General features: G+C 41.1%; 1 protein-coding gene across 14 annotated transcripts in view; it reads left to right on the top strand.

The window, feature by feature from the left end:
• The first annotated feature begins 564 nt into the window (after positions 1-564).
• Positions 565-23,728, top strand: part of RAPGEF6 (Rap guanine nucleotide exchange factor 6) — a 214,638-nt gene continuing 191,474 nt past the window's right edge. For 11 of the 14 annotated variants that reach the window (XR_010156992.1, XM_001161644.5, XM_003339103.6 and 8 more), the window contains exon 1: positions 565-3,667. Coding sequence is in view for 10 of the 14 variants with exons in the window: in XM_001161644.5 (XP_001161644.2) it covers positions 3,599-3,667 (69 nt within the window). In the remaining 4 variants the exon portion in view is untranslated. The remainder of the gene's footprint in view (positions 3,668-23,728) is intronic. The other 3 variants (XM_063810608.1, XM_063810607.1, XM_063810609.1) reach the window with 1 other exon arrangement.

Raw genomic sequence — 23,728 nt, 5'->3', positions numbered from 1 at the left:
AAGATAGATTTTGAAAATGTATACTTAAATTTAGTTATGGATAGTCACCATGTATATTAATGTAATTTTTACTGTTGCTGCCTAATGAGAAAGCCTAATTATTTTTGCATACTTTCTCTTGTGAAATATATACAGAAAACAGAGTAAATATATACTCATATAACCATCACTAAGGCCAATAAGTAGATCATTTTCAGCATCCCAGAAGCCCCCTCCTCCATGTGCCCTATCCTGATCATAATTCTCTACCTTCTCACTTTTGTAACTACCAACCTGACTTCATTTCCTTGCTTTCTCTTTATTATTTTACCTCTGTATTTGCATCCCTAAAAGACCTAATTTTGCTTGTGTTTAAACTCTGTCTGTGTAATTATACTCTGTATTTTGTTTTGCTTTTTTTCTCTCAACATTACGTTGGAGAATCATCACTATGTGCTATGTAGCTATCTGCCATTGTGGATGAATATTTTACAATTTATCCCTTCTAGTATTGATGGATATTTGAGTTATTTCCAGTTTTTGGCTTCTATGAATAAGGAACATTTTTGTCCATCTTTTCTATTAATAGGGCAGGGGTCCCCAGTCCCCAGTCCCCAGTCCCCAGGCCGGTACTGGTCCATGGCCTGTTAGGAAGCAGCCACACAGCAGGAGGTAAGCAAGCATAACTGCCTGAGCTCCGCCTGTCAGATCAGCAGGGGCATTAGATTCTCTAGGAACAGGAACACTATCATGAACTGCACATGTGAGGGCTCTAGGCTGCATGCTCCTTATGAGAATCTAATAATGCCTGATGACGTGAGTTGGAACAGTTCCATACTGAAACCCTCCCCCTAACCCCCATAGAAAATTTGTCCTTCACAAAACCAGTCCCTGGTGCCATAAAACGTTGGGGACTGCTGCTATAGGGCATATATCAAAGAAAGGACTTGCTGTCATAAGGTGTGTTATGTTTCAACTTTATTACTTTTTTTTTTTTTTTGCCAAAAGTGACTTCCCAACTTGCACTTAACCAGCAGTTTGAGTTCCTCTTGCTCCACATCTTCACAAATACTTAAATGTGTTTCTGAATTGTTATAAGTGAAAAAAAAACTATATTAAAAAAATCTATTCAATTATTCAAAGTTGAATTTCTACTTTAGAGGAATCACTTCCCAGGCGGGAGCGGGGGCTCACGCCTATAATCCCAGCACTTTGGGAGGCCAAATTGAGTGGATCACTTGAGGTCAGGAGTTCAAGACCAGCCTGGCCAATATGGTGAAACCCCATTTCTACTAAAAATACAAAAATTAGCCGGGCGTGGTGGCGGGCGCCTGTAATCCCAGCTACTCAGGAGGCTGAGACAGGAGAATCCCTTGAACTCCCGAGTAGATCAAGGGACATTGCAGTGAGCCGAGGTCGCGCCATTGCTCTCCAGCCTGGGCAACAAGAGAAAAACTCCGTCTCAAAAAAAAAAAAAAAAAAAAAAAAATCACTTCCTAGAGGCAAAATAATGGAAATAATAAGGAGTGCTCGGATTGTGCAGCATACTAAATGCTTCATGTGAATTTTCTCATACTAAGTGCTTCATACTAAGTGCTTAAGTGCTTCACGTGAGTTTTCTCACGTAATCTTACTAAGTGCTTCATGTGACATACTAAGTGCTTCATGTGAATTTTCTCAATCTTCAGTAAAATTCTGAAACAATAGGTCCTTTACTATATTCCCATTTAACATAAGGAAAATGAAGGCAACATACTAAGTGCTTCATGTGAATTTTCTCACGTAATCTTAAGAAAATTCTGAAGCAATAGGTCCTTTACTATATTCCCATTTAACATAAGGAAAATGAAGTTCAGAGATGTTAAATAACTTCAAGTCACTTAACTAGAAGAGGTCTAATATTAGAGACACAAATTCTAGGTCTGTTTGCCCCTAAAGTTCAAGTTCATGGTGATCATGCTTTATAGTTCTTTCTCCCTCTTTCAAAATATTGATGTGACTCTGAAAATTGATCCTTGAAGAATGGAAGGGTTAACTTTTGTTTGTGATCCTGGGCAGATCTTTGAGAGGTTATATTTGTACAAAAAATGAGGAAAACGGATCGTCTGCAACATCCTGTGATTTTTTCCACAATTACTTTATTTCTACAATGGCTATGCCACACTTCCCTGGTAAAGTTTTTGCTCTATACCTGAAAAAGAGAAATGCTAATAGTATGTTGTAAACTCCCAGTTTGGGCAAGCCCCAGGACCAACAGAAAACAGCCCTTAAGTCATTGCCGGTCCCAGAAACGGTGTTGTAGTCTGAACTCTCATTGTTTTCAAATATAATTTTAACTCTTATTACGTCATTAAAATTACTGTGAAGCAGTCATTAATTGGAAAGCATGTCATAATCATAAATCACCTTGTTATTTAGTGAACTATGCTAACTGCTGTGAGAAATACCAAGGTGTACCTAGATGTAGTTACAGCCATCAAGGAGCTTAAAATTCAGTGGAAAGGTGGTGTCGCCAAAGTTAGTTACCTATGAACTTACAAGAAAGGGTAAGGAGTATCCTAGAACGATGGATTCTGGAATTGTCAGTGAGCTTATTGTTGAAACGGCCTCAGCAGCTCTCTGGCTGCTCCTAAGGGTGGTCTGTTTTTCTTACCAAGGGAGCAGTGAAACAAAACTGGCTTTATTCGGTCTGTTGGGAAGCAGACTAGAATGTAAAAAGTATTGCAAAAGTTGCCACTCGAGTCCCAACCCTAAACGCAGTTGCCTGAGGGAGGGCTGCCCCGGGCATTTAGTTACAAGAACGCAGTCTAAATCTAGTTTTTTGACTCAAAGGTAATCGTGAGCTGGCCGCGGCACCGGCTGCCTATCCTGGCCGTGAATGTTTGCTTTCTCTGCCCTGGTCTCAGGACGTTCGTTTCGAATAGATCAAGCACTTCTCTGTCGGCAGCTTTCACAAGAGATCTCGTTTTATTTAAAGAGATATGAGGTGTGCGTGGAATTCCTTCTTTGCCGAATGGCGGCTTCTACTTCCGCATATTCAAAGTCGGCAGTAGTAGTTGCAGAGGGGAGCGCAAGGCCGGACTTGGCCACACCCTGGGCTTCCGGATTTGGGCACAGCAGTTCTCTCCAGTCAGAACGCCTCCCCACGGTTCTGCCCCAAAATGCTATTTTTGCTCAGGTCCTCAGCGCGTTTCCGGTGTCTCCAACGGATGGAGAAGCCGGAACCACACCGCCAAGGCAGACCCCGTGACTGATTTAGGTGAGGTCTCGCGAGGTGTCTTTAAATCTCACGACGACAGCAGGAAACGACTTACTCGCACCGCCCCAATTTTAACGTCACAGTGGAGTTACTCCCTTGGGTGTTTCTTAGCGTGCGCGTGCGTGCTGCGCATGCGCACTTACTCTCCCCCGCCCCCGCGCAGACTTGTCTCCGGCCAGTCGCGCGTGGGTAGAGGCCTTAGGCGGGCGTTGCGAAGGGTTGTTTGCTTGAGCTTGGACCTTGTTACGGCGCGAAGTTCCCTCCTTGGGGCGGGGGAAAGGTACCGCACCCGCTACCTAGTGTGAATGAACTGTGGCGTGGGCTGCTAAGGGCAGGCTGCGGAGTACCCGGGCCGTGGCCATGAACTCACCCGTGGACCCTGGCGCTAGGCAGGCGTTGAGGAAGAAGCCACCCGAGCGGACTCCCGAGGTGAGGCTGGTTGACCTTTATGTGCGTCTCACAGTCCAATAGACAGCATCCTCCTGTCTGTCCGAAACCCGCGGCGACTGCCCTCTTGCCAGAGTCTCGCACCTGCTATTGGGAATCTGTTGTCTTGAGTCTCTTCCCTGACCCAGGCCCTTGTCGCCAGCAGGGTGCCGACCGCCCTTCCTGCCTGTGATGCGGTCTTAACCCGCGTACCCGTCCTTGCCGGGGGCTTCTGAGTGTCGTTAAGAAAGCACCATTACTAAGTCGTATTTTCTGAGTTGGGTAATATGAGTTTCGCAGTTAGATGCCCATTCGTTTAAGTAGACTATGAAAAACGAGATGGAAATTGTAAAGGAAGTATCTCAGCCCTGTAATTTAGAAATAGTTTTTCTTTAAAGGTCTCTGAAATATTGTACAGTTGCCTAAAAAAAAGATAAAGTTTTCAAAGTTAGTTTAAAAGTTTACATCCAGTCAAATGGTGAATTCTGTAGTACATGATGCATGTTTAAAGAACACCACTGTAGGTACTTTTTCAGACTGTCACTGGGAAATTTTACAGTATTTTGTGCTTGGATCCAAAATTTGCTGTGTCGAGTTAACAGTTACGGCATCAGCTTAAAAGATTTTCATTCGACCTTCATGAAGGCTAGTTTTCAGGCATATAACTAAAACCTGTTAGCTTTGCTTATCCCGGTAGAATGCTAAGGTTTTGGGGAAGGTTTTCCTTGATTTGGAGGTTTCTATAACAAGTGGGACATATTTTCTAAACAAAACACTAAACAGTGTGAGTGGATTATTGGATTGTTTTGTTTAAAGTTGCAGTAAATGAAATGAAATGCTTTGGTTAATTCTTCACTTTGGAGTTTTTCAGATATGTAATGTTTTGCATACTGAGTCTCAGTAACGTTGGGCTGACCTTTTGGGTCGTGACAATTATTCAGGTCACAACGGAAGCCATGATAGGTCAAATTATGTTATTGAAGATCCTGATGTTTGCATAGGAACAACACAAATTCTACCACTTTCCAGAGTTCTCTTTTTGAGATATACATTTATAATTCGATGAGTGTTTGTTTCCTTATGATGATTCTTGAAGTCAATGTGAGCTGATTTATGAATTTCAGTAGGCGAATTATCTAACAGCCTTTATAGCATTGGAAAGTATTATACAAGGCTTACGATGTGTATTGCAGGTTTTAATTTAATTTAATTTAATGTTATTTTATTTTTTATTTGAAACAGTCTCACTCTGTCACCCAGGCTGGAGTGCAATGGCGCGATATTGGCTCACCACAATCTTTACCTCCCGGGTTCAAGCGATTTTTCTGCCTCAGCCTCCGGAGTAGCTGGGATTACAGGCAGGCGCCACCACGCCCGGCTAATTTTTTGTATTTTTAGTAGAGACGGGGGTTGCACCATATTGCCCAGGGTGGTCTCGAACTCGTGACCTCAAGTGATCTGCCCGCGTTGGCCTCCCAAAGTGCTGGAATTACAGGTGTGAGCCAAGTTGCCCGGCTGCTTTTAATTTTCAACATTACTTGTGCTACTAAATTCACATTTTAATGGAAAAATCCTACTGCTCTTTAACAGCAGAATTATTTATTTTGAAATTGCCTATTTTATTTTTTTTGAGACAAAGTCTCCCTCTGTAGCCCAGGCTGGAGTACAGTGGCACGATCTCTGCTCACTGCAACCTCCGCCTCCTGGGTCCCGGTTCAAGTAGTTCTGCCTCACCCTCCCGAGTAGCTGAGATTACAGGCACACGCCACTATGCCCAGCTAATTTTTGTATTTTTAGTAGAGACGGGATTTCACCATGTTGGCCAGGCTTGTCTTGAACTCCTGACATCATGATCCGCTCGCCTCGGCCTCCCAAAGTGCTGGGATTATAGGTGTGAGCCCCGCGCCTGGCTGAAATTGCCTATTTTTGAGCCTTAGGAAATTTTCTAAACTGTTCATAAAGTTATGTTGGCCACTGTGTGCTGTGTTAAGTACTTTATTGTGCTTAATTGGAACAGAAGCATTGTTCAAGGGAATGCTAAACAGCTGCCCACAGTACACAGAATGTAGCCCTGACATCTGGCAGCATAAGAGGTTAACTGATGCATTGGTAGTGCTTTTGAATGAGTGTAGAATTTGTTTGGGGTAAAGAAGTATGAAGAAGGAAATCTGAATCCTAGTGATGATTTGTTTGTGATAAATAATTTGACAAAATTCTCCCAAGTTCATTTCTGTTTTCAGAAGGTCCTTTTACTGGACTCCCAAGGGTCTATTATGGATGTATTAGCTCTATAGTTGCTTATTGGGAGTCTAGCAGCTGAAGGCACTAGTCTGTGCACTATGTTGTATCCATAAACAAAGCAGGTCTGCCCTAGTAAGACTTACATTCTGATAGCATGAAGAGTGGGGAAGGCAGATAATGAATATACTAAAAGGTAAGTTACATAATATGTAGCTTATAATTGCTAGAAAAGAAAAGAGCAGAGTAAGAGGGATTGAAAGCAAGGGGCAAGGGCTGGGTTGCAGTTTAAATAAGGTGGTTCGTTTAACTTGGTTAAGAAGATGATTTTTGATCAAAGACTTGATGCATGTGATGGCATTAACTATAGGGGTATATGGAGAAAGTGCTTTCCCAGCAAAGGGAGCAATCGTTGCAAAGGCCCTATGTTGAGAGCATGTTTTGATGCATTCCAGAAATAGCAAGCAGCTTTGTGTGACTGGAGAAGGGTGAACAGGTGTGAGAGTAGTAAGAGATGAAGGAGGAGTGGAGATAATGATGCATAGCATAGGGCACATCCTATTTGACTTTTCAGTGAGGGGGAGCACTGAAAGATTTTGAAGCAGAGGAGTGATATTGACCTACTTAACCTTTTTTTTTTTTTTGAGACAGAGTCTTGCTCTGTCACCCAGGCTGGAGTGCAGTGGTGCAGTCTCGGCTCACTGCAATCTCCGCCACCTGAGATCAAGCAATTCTCCTGCCTCAGCCTCCTGAGTAGCTGGGACTACAGGTGTGTGCCACCACGCCCGGCTAATTTTTTGTGTTTTTAGTAGAGATGGGGTTTCACCGTGTTAGCCAGGATGGCCTCAATCTCTTGACCTCGTGATCTGCCCGCCTTGGCCTCCCAAAGTGCTGGGATTACAGGCGTGAGCCACCATGCCTGGCCTACCTTTTTGTTTTTAAAGAGGGTCTCACTATATTGCCCAGTCTGGTCACTAATTTCTGGGCTCAACAGATTCTCCTGCTTCAACCTCCCAAGTAGCTGGAACTACAGGCATGTGCCACTACACCTGACTACCTTACTGGGTAGTCTCCTGGCTGCTGTGTTGAGAATAGACTGTAGGTGTTTAAGGGCAAAAGCAGGAGGTTAACGGCTGTTATTGCATAAAATCAGGTTAGAGATGATGGTCACTCTGACTAAAGTGATAGTGATAGTAATGGAAGTGGTGAGAAGTGGTTAAGTTTTAGAAATATTTTGTAGGGTTAGCCAACAGGATTTGCTAATAGATCAGATGTGGACCTTGAGGAAAAGAGAAGAATCAAGCATGACTTCAAGGTTTTTGGCCTAAATAACTGGAGTGTTGGAGTTATTGTCAGAGAGGTTTGAGCTGCCATCAGCGAGATGGGAAAAGCTGCAGGAGGAGTAGGTTTTAGGGGCAAGATCAGAAATTCAGTTTTGAACATGTCAAGTTTGAAATGTCTGTTAGAAATGAGTAAGAGGTTGCATATACAAATTTATATTACTAAGAAGCCTGAGCTGGAGATAAAAATTTTATAGTCATCAGTTTATAGATATTGAAAGTCATGAGACTGGGTAAAATTACCAAGTAGTGAGTGTACGTAGAGAATAGAAGCGGACCAAGGACAGTGAGTACCATGGGACATGAGATCAGTATAAGGTCGGGGAGAAGAGTAGAAATCAGCAAAGGAGAATGAGTGGAAGCAAACAGTGCAGTAGGAGAAAAACCGAGGGAGAAAAACCGAGAGAGTGGTGGTGCCCTAGAAGCCAAATTAATAAGCTGTAAAATAGAAGGGGATAAAATTATTTGTTCGGCTTATTTTTCCTTGAATACCTACTGGGTGCAAAGCGTTGTGAAAAATATACAAAGGGATGAGAATTAGTATGTTGAAATCATTTGTTTGCATCGGGTAATTGATGAGTAAATAATGAGTAAAGAACTCCTTGTGTTTCTGGGACAAAATGAATGGTTCCTTTATTTTGAACCATCTGTCGTCCTTAGGTGAAACTATCAACTCAGGCATAATCCTAGTGAGCCAGACATCAAGTACAGACACATGTTGTAAAGTGTGCCATTTAGATTTCTTTCTAACACAGTGTGTGTGTGAGAGATTTCTCCTACTTATAGATTCAGCTTCCACAGAACATTGTCTTTCCTGAGCTAGTTCTTTTTCAATTTGCAAAGATATTCTTATGGAAAATTTTAGACTTAAATACTCCATGGACAATTAAGTGCACTAAAACAACAAAAACTGTTAAGGTACAGACATACCTCCCAGATACTGCAGGTTTGGTTCCAGACTACTGCAGTAAAGCCAATATCCCAATAAAGTGAGTCACGTGAATTTTATTTCCTAGTGCACATAAAAGTTGTTTACACATATAGTAGTTTATTGTGTGTGATAGCCTTATGTCTAAAAAAAGATATATGCCTTAATTTAAAAATACTTTATTGCTAAAAAATACTAACCAGTCATCTGAGCCTTCAGCTAGTTGTCATCTTTTAGCTGGTGGAGGGTCTTGCCTTAGTGTTGATAGCTGCTGCTGACCGATCAGGGTGGTAGTTGCCGAAGATTGGGGTGGCTGTGACAGTTTCTTAAAATAAGACAATGAAGTTTGCCACATCAATTGACTTTCTTTCATGAAAGATTTCTCTTTAGCATGTGATGCTGTTTGATAGCATTTTACCTACAGTAACTTCTTTCAAAATTGGTGTCAGTCCTCCCAAATTCTGCTGCTGCTTTATCAACTAAGCTTAAGCTTATGTGGTATTCTAAATTCTTTGTTGTCATTTGAACAATATGTACATCATCTTCACCAGGAGCAGGTTGTCTCAAGAAACCACTTTTTTTTACTAATGCATAAGAGGCAGCTTCTCATCTACTCAAGTTTTATCATGAGATTTCAGCAATTTAGTCACACCTTCAGGCTCCATCTTCATTTCTTTTTTTTTCTTTCCTTTTTTTTTTTTCTTTTTCTTTGAGACAAGATCTCATTCTGTTGCCCAGGTTGGAGTGCAATGGCGTAATCACAGCCCACTGCAGCCTCTACTTCCCAGGCTCAAGCGACCCCACCTCAGCCTCCTGAGTAGCTGGTACTACAGGTGCATGCCATCATGCGTGGCTGATTTTTTTTTTTTTTTTTTTTTTGTAGAGACGAGGCCTTGCTATGTTGCCCAGGTTGATCTTGAACTCCTGGGCCCAAGCAATCCTCCCACCTTAGCCTCCCAAAGTGCTGGGAGCCAGCCCAGGCTCTATTTCTAATTCTAGTTCTCTTGCTATTTCTACCACACATGCAGTTGCTTCCTTCACTGAAGTGTTGTACCCTTCAAAGTCATTCATAAAGGTTGGATTCAACCTCTTTCAAACTCCTGTTAGTGTTGATATTTTGACCTCCTCCCATGCTTCACAATTTTTTTTTTCTTTTAAGTGATAGTCTCAATACATTGCCTGGACTGGTCTTGAACTCCTAGGCTCAAGTGATCCTCCCACTTCGGCCTCCCAAAGTGTTGGGATTACAGACGTGAGTCACCATGCCTGGCCCACAGATGGTTTTAATGGCATCTGGAATGATGAATCATTTCAAGACAGTTTTCAATTTTCTTTTCACAGATCTGTTAGAGGAATCACTATGTCAGCTGTAGCTTTATGAAATGTGTTTCTTAAATAACAAGACTTGAAGGTTGAAACTTTTCCTTGATCCATGGGCCACAGAATGGATGTTGTATTAGCAGGCCTGAAAAAATCACTAATCTCCTTGTGTACCTCCATCTGAGCTCTTGAGTGACAAGATGCATTGTCAGTGAGTAGTAGTATTTTGAAAGGAATCTTTTTTTCTGAGCAGTGGGTCTCATCAGTGGACTTAAAATATTCAGTAACCCATACTGTAAACAAACGTGCTGTCATTTAGGCTTTGTTGTTTATTTACTGAGCACAGGCAGAATAGATTTAACATAATTCTTAAGGGCCTTAGGGTTTTCAGAATGGTAAATGATCATTGGCTTCAACTTAAAGTCACCAGCTGCATTATCCTCTAACAGGAGTCAGCCTGTCCTTTGAAGCTTTGAAGCCAGGCATTGATTTCTCCTCTCTAGTTATGGAAGTCTTAGGTGGCATCTTCTTCTGATATAAGGCTGTTTTGTCTACATTAAAAATCTGATTTTTAGTGTAGCCACCTGCATTAATTATCTTAGCTAGATCTTCAGGATAACTTACTTTTTATGTTAGTGGAGGTGGCTTTTTTTCGTAAACTTCATGAACCAACTTCCACCAGCTTCAAACTTTTCTTCTGCAGCCATCTCATCTCCCAACCTTTTTAGAATTGAAAAGTTAGGGCCTTGCTCTGGATTAGGTTTTGGCTTAAGGGACTGTTGTGGCTGGTTTGATGGTTTATCTAGACCACTCAAACTTTCTCCATATCAGCAATAAGACTTTTTCACTTTTTTTTTTAAATCATTTTTTTGTTCACTAAAGTAGCACTTTTAATTTTCTCCATGTGCCTTTTCTTTGCATTCACAACATGGCTAACTGTGTGGTGCAAGAGGCCTGGCTTTGGGCCATTGTTAGCCTTCCTAAGTTTAATCATTTCTAGCTTTTGATTTAAAGTGAGAAATAGGTGACTCTTTTCACTTGAACACTTAGGGGCCATTGTAGGGTTATTAATTGGCCTAATTTCCGTATTGTTATGTCTCAGGGAACAGGGAGGCCCCAAGAGAGGGAGATAGAGAAGGTGGAACAGCCAGTGGAACAGTTGGAACACATACATCAGTTACGTTTGCCATCTTACATGGGCACAGTTTGTGGTGCCCCAAAACAATTACAGTAGTAACATGAAAGATTGCTGATCACAGGCCACCATAGCAAATATAATGAAAAAGTTTGAAATGTTGTGAGAATTACCAAAATGTGACACGGAGACATGAAGTGAGCATGTGCTGTTGAAAAAAATGGTGCTGCTGGACTTGCTTGATGCAGGGTTGTCATGAACCTTCAATTTGTATTTAAAAAAAAAGAAAACAACCCCACAATACCAGCCAAGCACAATAAAACAGAGTATGCCTGTACTTCTTTGCGTCATTATGCCAGAATTCCTTAAAGAAGCCACAGTCATAATTAGACCTTGAACTTGGCTGTTTCTCAGCTCAATCCACATTTAATACCATTCTTTATAACGTTTCTTTTTTTACTTCAGAATGAACTCCTTATATTTCCCTTAATGTTTATTTCCCTCTCAGTGCTTAATGCCATGATTTGCACATATTAAATGATGAATAAATATTTTACAAGCCAAAATTTGGAAATACATTTTGTAAAGTCATCATATGTTAAAAAGGTAGCACTTCGTATTCATTGGAACTGCTAACTTTTTGTTTCTTGGACAGTCTTACTCAGCAGCTTGGTTTCAGTTAGTTGTTATAGGCTAATGCCTCCTAGGATTATGTTTTCCAACTTATCCCCTAAATTTTATGTGCTTCAGCTTCATATATCAACCACCTTGTCCTCCAGGTTCTTCAACCACTTGTCCTAAATTGAGCCATCATTATTCCTCTTCCTTCATAATCTGTTGGCAGCTGGCCGAGTTGCTGTCTCTAGGAATTTGTATTATTTCTCTTCATTCCTCATAGATGCAACTTGCCACTAAACTTTATCCCCTGAATCTTTTTATTTGCCCTTTTCTTACAAGTTTTACTACTCTAATTCAGTCTGTTTTATTGTTTCTACCCCCAAATTATTGCTTGAGTCATTGAGTCTTGCTGCTAGAGTGATCTTCCTCTCAGATCTGATTATGTTCTACTCTTGCTCAGAATTTTATTTCCTATATTTCCTAGGTATAGATTAACAATATGTTGTTCAAATCATTTTTGTGAATTAAAAGAGAAGCTATTAATATTTATTTCAGAGTAACAGGTTAAAGAGGGACTGTCCCGCTTAAACTGAGATATGGTTACCTCACCCAGATGATAACATTAATTTGTACATTCATTTAAGAAATAATATATCTGACATATTAAAAACTAAGGTTGTAGAGAGGAGTTAGACATGGTCCCTATTCATCAATGACTTGGGAGACATAAGAAAACATAAATGTAATAAATGTTTTAGTTATTAGTGACAAAGGTATGAGTAGGGCTTTGGGATTGCAAGATGGGGAAGGGAACAAGCTTCATGGGGGAGCATTGAATTCCCAGTGTTAAATGTCATGAATTGATTTCTGGATGATCAAGAGAGGTCATTCCAAGCAGAGAGGCAGGAGCAAAAGTACTGATGATGGCAAGCCATGTATACTTGTAGAATAAGAAGCCAATCTGTAAGTCTAGAGCAGGCATTCCCGTTGGAAGTGATATCGCTCCCAAAGATGCAAAAATTGCCTTTTATGGGAGTGGGAAAAAAAATCATAGCTATTGGTATGGTTTGTGGCCCTCTAAAACTCAGCCCTAAACTGACAGTGTCTTATTCTTTAGTATTTAATTAGAGATGGGGCAGTGCTTAGGAAAAATTGTCTGAAAGGTTCTTTGGGAGGGGATGAAAATGAAAAAAAGGTTGCAGAACACTGGGCTAATGTCTAGGATGTTTGGGGATGATGGTACATGATGTCAGATGTTTAATGATGAAGCTGGACGTACTAGCAGGGTTTGGATAATTTCAGAAATTTGGACTCCATCTTATAAATAAAGGAGAAAGAACCGTTGCAGGGTTTAAAGCCTGGAAATAAGATCAGTTTTATAAAGACTACTATGTGAACATTTTGGAGATGTAATTGAGTGGGGAGGAGCAGACTAGAGACAGGGAGGCTTATATGTATACAGGTAGACTGGACATGTATTTTATCCAAACTGGGATATTTTCCATGTGAAAGGTAAGACTACTAGTGATTATACTAAGATAATACGGAAACCAAGAAGTATGTTTTTTTTTTTTTTTTGAGACGGAGTCTCTGTCACCCAGGCTGGAGCGCAGTGGCGCTATCTCGGCTGACTGCAAGCTCCACCTCCCGGGTTCACACAATTCTCTTGTCTCAGCCTCCCGAGTAGCTGGGACTACTGCCGCTCGCCACCATGCCTGGCTAATTTTTTTGTATTTTTAGTAGAGACGGGGTTTCACCATGTTAGCCAGGATGGTCTCGATCTCCCGACCTCGTGATCCGCCCGCCTCGGCCTCCCAGAATGCTGGGATTACAGGTGTGAGCCACCGTGCCCAGCCACCAAGAAGTATGTTTTGTTGTTAGAAACAAATACAGTAGTTCAGGTGTGAGATAAGGTCCTGGACCCAGTGGTGGCAGCAGTTAAGTGGGATAGTGAGGTATTAAGGAGGTAGAATTGGCCCAACCTGGTCACTGGTTGGAAAGATAATTTCTCCTCCTCCCCCAGACTTTTTTGAAAAACTTTGAAATGAACTATAAAACATAAACTCCATATGCCCTAAATATACATTGGCAGATGATTAATTTGTTTTGTTTGTTTGTTTGTTTGTATTTTGAGACGGAGTTTCTCTCTTGTCTCCCAGGCTGGAGTGCAGTGGCACAATCTCAGCTCACCGCAACCTCTGCCTCCCGGGTTCAAGGGATTCTCCTGCCTCAGCATCCCAAGTAGCTGGGATTACAGATGCCTGCTACCACGCCTGGCTGATTTTTGTATTTTTAGTAGAGACAGAGTTACACCATGTTGGCCAGGCTGGTCTCGAACTGCTGACCTCATGATCCGCCCGCCTCGGCCTCCCAAAGTGCTGGGATTACAGGTGTGAGCCACTGCACCCATGCCCGGCTACTTTTTGTATTTTTAGTAGAGACGGGGTTTCTCCTTGTTGGTCAGGCTGGTCTTGAACTCCCGACCTCAAGTGATCTGCCCGCCTCGGCCTCCCAAAGTGCTGGGATTACAGGCGTGAGCAACTGCGCCCAGCCATTGCCAGATTAATTTTTACAAACATATTTTACTGTGTATATCATGATACAGAATATAGATAAAGAATATTACCAGCACTCCAGAAATTTCCCCTTTTTCCTTCTCAGTCTCCCACAGGAAACCACTCTTCTGGTTCTGTCATTGTAGATTTTTTTCTTTGTGCCTTTGAACTTAATTTGAGTGGAATGTTTTTGTTTGTTTGTTTGTTTTGTTTTTAAAGACAAGGTCTTGCTGTGTTGCCCAGGTTGGCCTCCAGCCCCTGGGCTCAAGCAATTTTCCCAAGTAGCTGGGAGTACAGATGTATACCACCATGCCCAGCTCATTGTAAGTATTCTTTCTGGCAGCCAAGAGGACTATGAAGCTACCTTGGTTCTTTGCATTTTGCCTTTGTACTGGACTTTTAACCTCCTCTCTTGGGGCTTTCCTTGCTATTCATCTGATTATCTATCCTTTATATCCTGACACTAAAATCTCTTCTGTTTCTGTGCATTGCGTAGGATGGGAACAGTATGGTAACGGTGTCACTGGCCTTTGAATTTTGCATTTGGACAAGCCTACTTCAAATCTGGACTCCAGTTCTGAGAATTTGACCCTAGGCAAGTTATCTAACTTCTCTAGGATTGAATATCTTTTTGGGATTCTTGTGTGGACCAAATGAGATAATATATGTGAAATAATTAGCAAAGTGTCTTGATAATAAACAGTAAATGATAGCCTACATATTAGCTGACTATTTTCTCTGTCTGGAAAACCATCCTCTGGCCTGGCACATTCTGATTCTTCACTGAAAGCTCTAGTGCTCATTTGCAGAATTGTGCATCCTTCCTTCCTCACTTTTCCACTCCTCTGTGTTCCTAGATACTTTGCGCCTTCTTCCACCGTAGTAATTACTGTGCTGTGTTATGATTACTTGCATATTTCTCTCTGATTGTAAGCTCCTTGAAGACAGTGAGTGTACCCTTATCTCCCAGTGTTCATTACACAGTACTTGGTACATAGTAGATATCTAAATATTTGTAGAGTAAGTGACTTTAAAAAGAAAATCAAGGCCGGGCGCAGTGGCTCACACCTGTAATCCCAGCACTTTGGGAGGCCGAGGCGGGCAGATCACCTGAGGTCAGGAGTTCGAAACCAGCCTGACCGACATGGAGAAACCTCCTCTGTACTAAAAATACAAAATTAGCCGGGCGTGGTGGTGCATGCCTGTAATCCCATCTACTTGGGAGGCCGAGGCAGAAGAGTCGCTTGAACCCTAGAGGCGGAGGTTGCGGTGAGCCAAGATTGTACCATTGTGCACTCCAGCCTGGGCAACAAGAGTGAAACTCTGTCTCACAAAAAAAAAAAAAAAAAAAAGCAATGTGAAAAATACTGTTCCTTTACTATTCTAGTAGTGATTTCTACTGGTCTAATATTTAAAGTGTTCAGATAAAAAGGCTTGATGAAGTTTGGCAAAATGGCAAAATGTGCTATTACTATTCTCATTAAGAATAAAGTAGAGTTGCCATAAACAGTGTTTTACCTGGCAGTTCTTGAGAGACAATTCAGATGGAGGAAACTTAGTAATATCTTGAAAGAAAGGTTCCTTTTCTGCATGGCTTCAAAACACATTTGCAGGGGACATCACAGAAAAATATAGATTAATGCCCATTTTAACTGTTTATGTTCTTTCACCAGATGATTCAAAACGTCTGGGCAAATTTTCATGCTCTGCTAGGTGTTAATGTAATTGCCTACTTAGAAGATTTTTTTTGTTTTGTTTTGTTTTGTTTTAGAACTAGGTATTTTTGGTTATTAAAAAGTTAAAGAAGGAGCTGGGAATTTAAAAAATGTAAAATTTAGTATAACCATTTATTAATCTGTTACAGAATTTAGAAAAATGGTCTTCAAATGTACACTTGCAGAGTTTTTTTCTGAATTGGCGAGAGAGCACCATTGTACTTGGAGTCATTTTTGGAGTGAGTCACTGTGCACATCCCTGGTTGGCAGAACAAAGATTCTGTTGTGCTTTCCCACAGCAGATGCACATTCAGAGGGTTCCTTGGAAAGAAAAAGAACTTATTTATACTTCTGGGGCCCCTTGACCTTCATTTGTAAATCCAGTTGGATAGAAAGGGAATGTTAGATCTGGATGAGACCTGGATTATCTGGATGAACATCTTTTCCAGGCCCATCATTTTACATGTGTTGGAGATTCCCAACTTGATGAGCTTGACTACAGAATGAGTGATTTTATTAAAAACTTTAGATTGTGGAGGCATAAGCAACACATGTTTGAGGCATAAGCAACGCATGTTTGGCATTACATGCCAAAGGTGAGACACATTCTCCACTATTTTAATAAAATTGCTCATTCTGTTTTTATTTACAGCCAGACCTTAGTTTACCTAGGCTGGTCCAAGGTAAAGTCAAATGATAAACACAATGTTATAGAGTTCACAGTCAGTCTGTCCCTTGCAAAGACCAAGATTTTTGTCGTGTAGTCAGGCTTATCATGCCTTCCTCCTTCTTCCCTTTGGAGAATTCTGAGGGAAATTCCTCAATCTCTCAGAATCAAAATCTTAAGTGTCTAAACTTCCAAATGACTGCAGCTTTTCTCAAGTTAAGAAGCCAAACTAAAATAGGTTACCATCCTCTTTTTTTTTTAGGAAAGAGTTTATGAGTGTCACAAGTGCCTGGTGTGGAGTTTGGATTATTTATAGGATTATTAAATGACTCTCTGAGGCACAGGTGAATACATAATTTTTTTGAGGGAGATTGCCTAATGAACATTTGTGCAGTAAATATTAAGTAAGCACTGTTTCATGTGCCAGGGATAAAAGATTAAAGATAGTTCTTCCATCTGGGGAGGAGATAGCAAAACACATGGACAATTAAAATATGGCCTGATTAAATAGTGTGATAATTATAAATATCAGGTGCTCAGAAGTTTGTAGGAAGGCCTTTGGGGGAGAAGAGCAAAGGGTAGGCAGGTGCTGTTCAAGTTGTTTTAGAAAAGGGAACCCTGATGAGTTTAGGATACAGTTGGCCCTCCATATCCGTGAGTTTTGCATTTGTGGATTCAACCAACCGAGATTGGAAAATAAGTTAGGCCCATGATCGTTGTTCCTGTGCTGAACAGGTACAGACATTTTTCTTGCTAGTATTCCCTAAACAATACAGTATAGCAACTCTTTACATAGCATTTCCACTGTATTAGGTATTAATAAATAATCTAGAGTAATGATTTAAAGCATACAAGGGCCAGGTGTGGTGGCTCGTGCCTGTAATCCCAAAACATTGGGGGCTGAAGTGGGTCCTCAAACTCCTGGCTGCTTGAGCCCAGGAGTTTGAGACCAGCCTGGGCAACATGGTGAAACCCTATCTCTACAAAAAAGTACAAAAATCAGCAGGGTGTGGTGGTGCATGCCAGCTACTCAGGAGGCTGAGATGAGAGGATCGCATGAGCCCAGGAGGTTGAGGCTGCAGTGAGCTGTGATCGTGCCACTGCACTTCAGCCTGGGCAACACAGTGAGACCCTGTCTGAAAAAAAAAGAAAAAGAAAATAAAGCCTACCAGAGGATGTCTGTAGGTTATATGCAAATACTACACCATTTTATATAAGGGACTCAAGTGTCTATGGGTTTTGATATCCACAAAGGCTCTTGGAATGAACCCAGTGAATACCAAGGAACAACTATATATAGAAATTTAAGTGAAGAAGGGAAGGTGTGTTTCTTGAAAGGGTAACAGCATATGCCAAGGCCACAGGATACGTATGGTATGTACATGCAAGTTGCCTAGGCAGCTGGAACACTGGGACAAGAATGAATGGTAAAGTAGATGAAGCTGGAGGAATTGTCAGGATCCAGATCATGAGGAATTGTGTTCTCCTTATTAAGGAATTTAGATTTGGCTTCCAGAAAGATCGCTTTGGCAGTATATGTGAAGAGTGGATTTTACCGTGGGCATGGTTTGTCATGCCTGTAATCTCAGCACTTTGAGAGGCCAAGGTGGGCAGATCACTTGAGGCCAGGAGTTCGAGGCCAACCTAGCCAACGTGGCATAACGCTGTCTCTACTAAAAATACAAAAAAATTGCTGGGCATGGTGATGCGTGCCTTTAGTCCCAGCTGCTTGGGAGGCTGAGGCGTGAGAATTGCTTGAACCCGGGAGGCGGAGGTTGCAGTCAGCTGAGATTCAGCCACTGCACTCCAGCCTGGGCAACAGAGTGAGACTGTGTCTCAAAAAAAAAAAGAATGGATTTTAGAATCCAGTTATTTCAGTTATTCACTGGGAAATACTGAATTTCTAAATTGCCTCATTTGCAATAGTAAACGGAGATATTTCGAAAGTAGAATTGACAGATTTCTGGCCAGAGCCAATGAACCTGAGTACTGTTAACTAAATTAGGGAACCAGTAATGAATTTTGCACTTGAGTTGCTGATGGGTCAGCCAGGTTGAAAGTGTTCAGTGTCCAGTAGAACATATAGTATCTAAGTTTAGTGGAGAGCTTTGGGCTAGAAATACAAATATGGGAGTCATAGGCATATGTGATAGTTGAAGCTATGGATGTGGAAGGTATTCCTAACAGTAGAGAGTCTCTAGTGAATAAAAGGCAGCTGTTGGCAGTTCTGGTAACATAAACTTTATAAACATTTATAGGAGTAAGAAAAAAATGAGAAACCTATGAAGGAGACTTAAATGGAGCAGATGGACCCAAAATAACAAAAAGTAAAAACTGAAAAAAAGCAGCCACCGCAGAAAGCTAATAATGGAAATAAAATACTGAAGACTTGCATACTGTATGGTGGTTATTGGATGCCTGTTGCTGTTATGAAAACTTTATATACATTTAATCCTTCAAGAAACCCTGTGAAAGAAGGTATTATTATCCACATTTTACATACGGGGAAATTGAATCACAGAGAGATTAATTAGTCTAATGTCACACAGCTAGACCCAGTGTAGTCAGGATTCAAACCTAGGCAGTCTGATTTCATAGTCTGTGCTTATAATCGTTGCTAAATGTTTCTCATTAGGACGAGAATCCAGAAAGAACCATATTACAGAAGGGATAGGAGAGAGAATGACATGTCAGCAGTCAAATGCTGTAGAGAATTCGAAGAGAGATAAGGATTGAAAAGTACATGTGTAATTTAGAATTAACAAGTATTAGGTGACTTCATAATGCATGGTAGGATCAGAAAAGTGAAGTGAAAGACTATACTTTGAACTTATAAACAATTGGATGCTCAATCTTTTGATACGTTGTAATTTCAGTGGTTAATTATTGAAGTCCTAAAGTTTAAGCATATCATTGAGACTTTCATTCTTAAAAATTAAAATTTTAGGGTGTAATTTTTAAAAATTATACTTTAAGTTCTCGGATACATGTGCAGAACGTGCAGGTTTGTTACATAGGTATACACATGCCATGGTGGTTTGCCGTACCCATCAACCTGTCATCTACATTAGGTATTATTTATCCTAATGCTATGCCCCCCGCCCTCCAGCCCCGCCGCAACAGGCCCTGGTGTGTGATGTTCCCCTCCATGTGTCCATGTATCCTCATTGTTCAGCTGCCACTTATGAGTGAGAACATGCAGTGTTTGGTTTTCTGTTCCTGTGTTCGTTTGCTGAGAACGATTAGTAAATGCGTGAGCCACCGTACCTGGCCATCTCACCTCTGTTTCATTTTTCAATCCAGGGTCTAGTCAAGGTATGTTACGTTACATTTGGTTACCATAGTCTCCTTTAATCTAGAACAGTCCTGTTTTTTTTTTTTTTTCCTTTCATAAACATTGCACTTTTGAAGAGCCTGGCCGGCTGTCTTATAGAATGTATCATGATCTGGATTCATCTGGTTGTTTTCTCATGATTAGATTAAGGTGAAATGATTTTGTTGAGAAACTGCATAGGTGGTGGTCTGTACTTCCCGTATTGTCCCATCACTGACACATATTGTCAGTTCTTTCCATTATTGGGCATACTAAATAGGATCATCTGCATCTCTTTTGTTGTAAAGGTACAATGCTATAATTTATAAGTGATCCAAAGTTATAGTTGGAGAATGTGTGAATGTCGTGTTCTCCAACAGTGGTTTTACCTTGTGATTTTAGCATTCATTGATAATCCTCACCTAAATTAACTATTACTTTGCTGTTACAAAGTGATAATTTTTATTTTTTCATTTTTTGAGACAGAGTCTCCCTTTGTCACTCAGGCTGCAGTGCAGTGGTGTGATCTTGGCTCACTGCAGCCTCTGCCTCCCAGGTTCAAGCGATTCTTGTGCCTCAGCTTCCTGAGTAGCTGAGTCTGCAGGCATGTGCCATCACAACCGGCTAATTTTTGTACTTTTTTTTTTAAAGTAGAGATGGGGTTTCCACTGTGTTGCCTGGGCTGGTCTGGAACTCCTGACCTCAAGTGATCCTCTCACCTTGACCTCCCAAAGTGCTGGGATTATAGTTGTGGACCACCATGCCTGGCCGTAATTTTCTGATTCTATATTTCTTTTACGTTTGTTAGTTGTTTTCTGTATAGAAGAGCTTTCCTCACCTTCCTTTCTCCTCTCTTTTTTAAATCACTATGAAGTAATGGATTATTTTTTGTGTTCAATATTGTCATCCCTTTTGATTATTAAAGTGCTCCAAATATAGCCAGTGGAAGCCCTTTCAAAGTCAGGTCCTATGTCCTTTTGATGTGACCCCATTAGTCTTTAAGTACTTTTTTGCTTTCTGGCATAAAAAGATGTTCCAGGTCCTGACTTTCTTTGCTCTAGTACTGAAGTCAGCCGTTTATCCAAAGAACTTCAGTCCCCTTTAGTGAGAAATGAATTTAGAAACCAAAGTCTGGGCTCCAGTTGTGGTAATGTTTTATACCTCTTTACTGCCATTTTGCTGAATGTTGTTTATACCTCCATGAATGAGAAAATCAATAAGTTCTATGTTTAATATATGGTATTAACTTTGGCATATTGTTTAAATCTCCAAAATGCTTCAGTAGTCTGTGTATTTTAATCCTTATTTTGTAATTTTAGAATACATTTACCATGTGATAGCCTCTCTGCTGCACATTTAATAAACATTTAAAAATTTTGTATTTTTAGTAGAGACGGGGTTTCACTATGTTGTCCAGCCTTGTCTCGAACTCTTGACCTCAGGTGATCCACCTGCTTCGGCCTCCCAAAGTACTGGGATTACAGGCGTGAGCCACTGCTAACTGGGGGTGGTGGTGGGCGCCTGTAATCCCAGCTACTCAAGAGGCTGAGGCAGAATCGCTTGAACCCGGGAGGTGGAGGTTGCAGTGGGCTGAGATCGTAACACTACACTCCAGCCTGGGCAACAAGAGTGAAACTCTGTCTCAAAAAAACAATCGTTTGTGTTCAGAGATATTTTATCTTTTCTGTGGTACAGATAATAAACGTTAAGCAGATTATCCAAGTTTACACAAGTAGTAACTAACAGAGCTGAAATAGGCATAATTTAAACACGGTTGTCTCCAGAGTCCAAATTGGGTTTTTGTGTGTGTGTGTGTGGTGCTGTTTTTTTAGAGACCAGGTATCTCCACATTGCCCAGATTGGCCTCCTGGGCCTCCTGGGCCTCCTGGCCTTCTGGGCTCAAGTGATCCCTCCTGCCTCAGCCTCCTGAGTAGCTGGGACTACAGGCATCTGCCACTGCATCCAACTGTCTTCCACATTGTTAGACTGCCTTCCAAATGATTTGTAGAAGATTCCTCAGCATAACTTTTCATTATAGAACCATAGCTGCAGAATGTACGTATGATACAGTTGAATTTGTGCTGACCTTAGGATCTATCCTGGGACATTTTTCTTTGCTAAAATTCCTGGGATAGATTTATTTTCTAGGTTAAGAAGAGAATGAATAAAATATCTTGGTTAATGAAAGTTTTGGATAATGATGTTTTATTGAAAGTTTTGTGTGCCTGGGTGCGGTGACTCACACCTATAATCCCAGCACTTTGGAAGGCCAAGGTAGGAGGATCCTTTGAGCTTAGTTCAAGACCAGCCTAGGCAACATAGACCTTGTCTCTACAAAGGAAAAAAAAAAAGCTGGGGGTGGTGGCACACTCGAGAGTCTCAGGAGGGAGGATCACTTGAGCCTGGGAGGTTGAGGCTGCAGTGAGTCGTGATTGTGCCACTGTACTCCAGCCTGGGCAACATAGCGAGAGCCTGTGTCAGAGAAAAAAAGTTGTATGTGATGAATTAAGTGTATCATAGGTAAGAAATTCACTTGTTTTAAACTTTAAGAACCAGAAAAATGCAAAAATTTTTTAAGCATCCCAGTTTGAGTTTTCCAAGTTTTGGTTGATTTTCTAAACACCTGTAGAAGGACAGTGAGGAGAATTGGGAAATGGAGTTTCCGAGAGCAGCACAGTTGCTTGGCATAACATTGTAAACTAAGGAAGGGGATAAAAATTCCAACCTGCTTAATTAGAAATATATGTTTAAATTAGTAATTACTTGTTTATACAGTGCTCCAAATATGAGTTTATTTTCATTTAACAACTAAATTGAAAATCCACAGAATATATCTGCAATGAATGGTGTAAGTAAGAATTGTTTAAAGGGTATACAAGAGTTGTCTTGTTATACAATGGCAGCTGTCCACCCACCTCAGCTTATCCCACCTTCGCTATAAAAACTACTGGCTGAGAGGGTGTAGCTGATCTGTTTTAGGAAGTACCAAGTCATCACCACTTCCTCACCTTCTTCTTCCTTTTTTTTCGCCCCTAGGTAGAACCCATTATTTTATTCCCTAATCCTGAGCTGGTACTTGTTTTTCTAATAACCCTGGACAATTTCTGCAGTATTTTGTTGCAGTTACAGAACTAGTGCTGAATCAGATGTTACTGATCTGGGATGTCAGGATATGCCAGGTGGATAGTTTTCCCACCCTTCTCATGACTTCCCTCTTTTTTTTTTTAATTGAGACAGGGTTTTGCTCTGTTGCCCGGGCTGGAGTACAGTGGTGTGATCTCCGCTCACTGCAGCCTCCGTGCCCGGGTTCAAGCAATTCTCTTGCCTCAGCCTCCCAAGTAGCTGGGACTACAAGTGTGCGCCACCATGCCCAGCTAATTTTTTTGTATTTTTAGTAGAGACGGGGTTTTGCCATGTTGGCCAGGCTGGTCGTGAACTCCTTACCTCAGGTAATCCGCCCACTCTGCCTCCCAAAGTGCTGGGATTATAGGCGTGAGCCACTGTACCCAGCCGACTTCCCTCTTGAAAGCTACATAGAGCAGCTTTCAAGTGCATTCAGCATAAATGATTAGCACCTCCTTGAATCTAGCATTTAAATTTTTTACTGCCGAAGACTGTCTGTAAGACTTCCAGTCTGACTCTGTCAGGGTTCTTTCTTTTTTTATTTGTGACTTTATGCCTAATAGATAATATAGTACCTCAAGCTTATCTTGCAGATAATTGACACAAAAGCCCCAAGAAACCCTTTTCCAAGCTCAGCATTACAGACTCCACAACTCCATGCTGTCCTGTGTAAACAAAATGCCATAACCCCCACATCATATGAAAAAGAATTAATCAGCTCACCACTACAAACCATTCTTTATTCTGTTTTGTGAATGCTTAGCATTCTTGTGACCCTCAAACTAGGTACACAAAGAAAGGGACTAGGATTTACTAGGCATCTTAATGCTTGTTGTCTTTCGCTATTAATAGGTCAGACAATCCAGAGTGACATAGATCCCACTTACAAACAGTGGTTCTCAAACTTTAGTGTGCAGAAGAATCACCTGTAGGACCTATTAAATCACAGACTGCTGGTCCCTACAACCCAGATATTCTGATTGACTAGATCTGGGGTGAGGCCTGATAATTTACATTTCTACAAAGTTCCTAAATGATGCTGATTGTGCTGGTTCAGGATCTCACAGGGTTATTACTTACATGCAACAGAACCCAATTTTGGCCAATCGAAA

The sequence above is a fragment of the Pan troglodytes genome, chromosome 4 (genome assembly GCF_028858775.2).
Source record: "Pan troglodytes isolate AG18354 chromosome 4, NHGRI_mPanTro3-v2.0_pri, whole genome shotgun sequence".
Classification (NCBI taxonomy): Eukaryota; Metazoa; Chordata; class Mammalia; order Primates; family Hominidae; genus Pan; species Pan troglodytes.
This window is presented reverse-complemented; position numbering and strand designations above follow the sequence as displayed.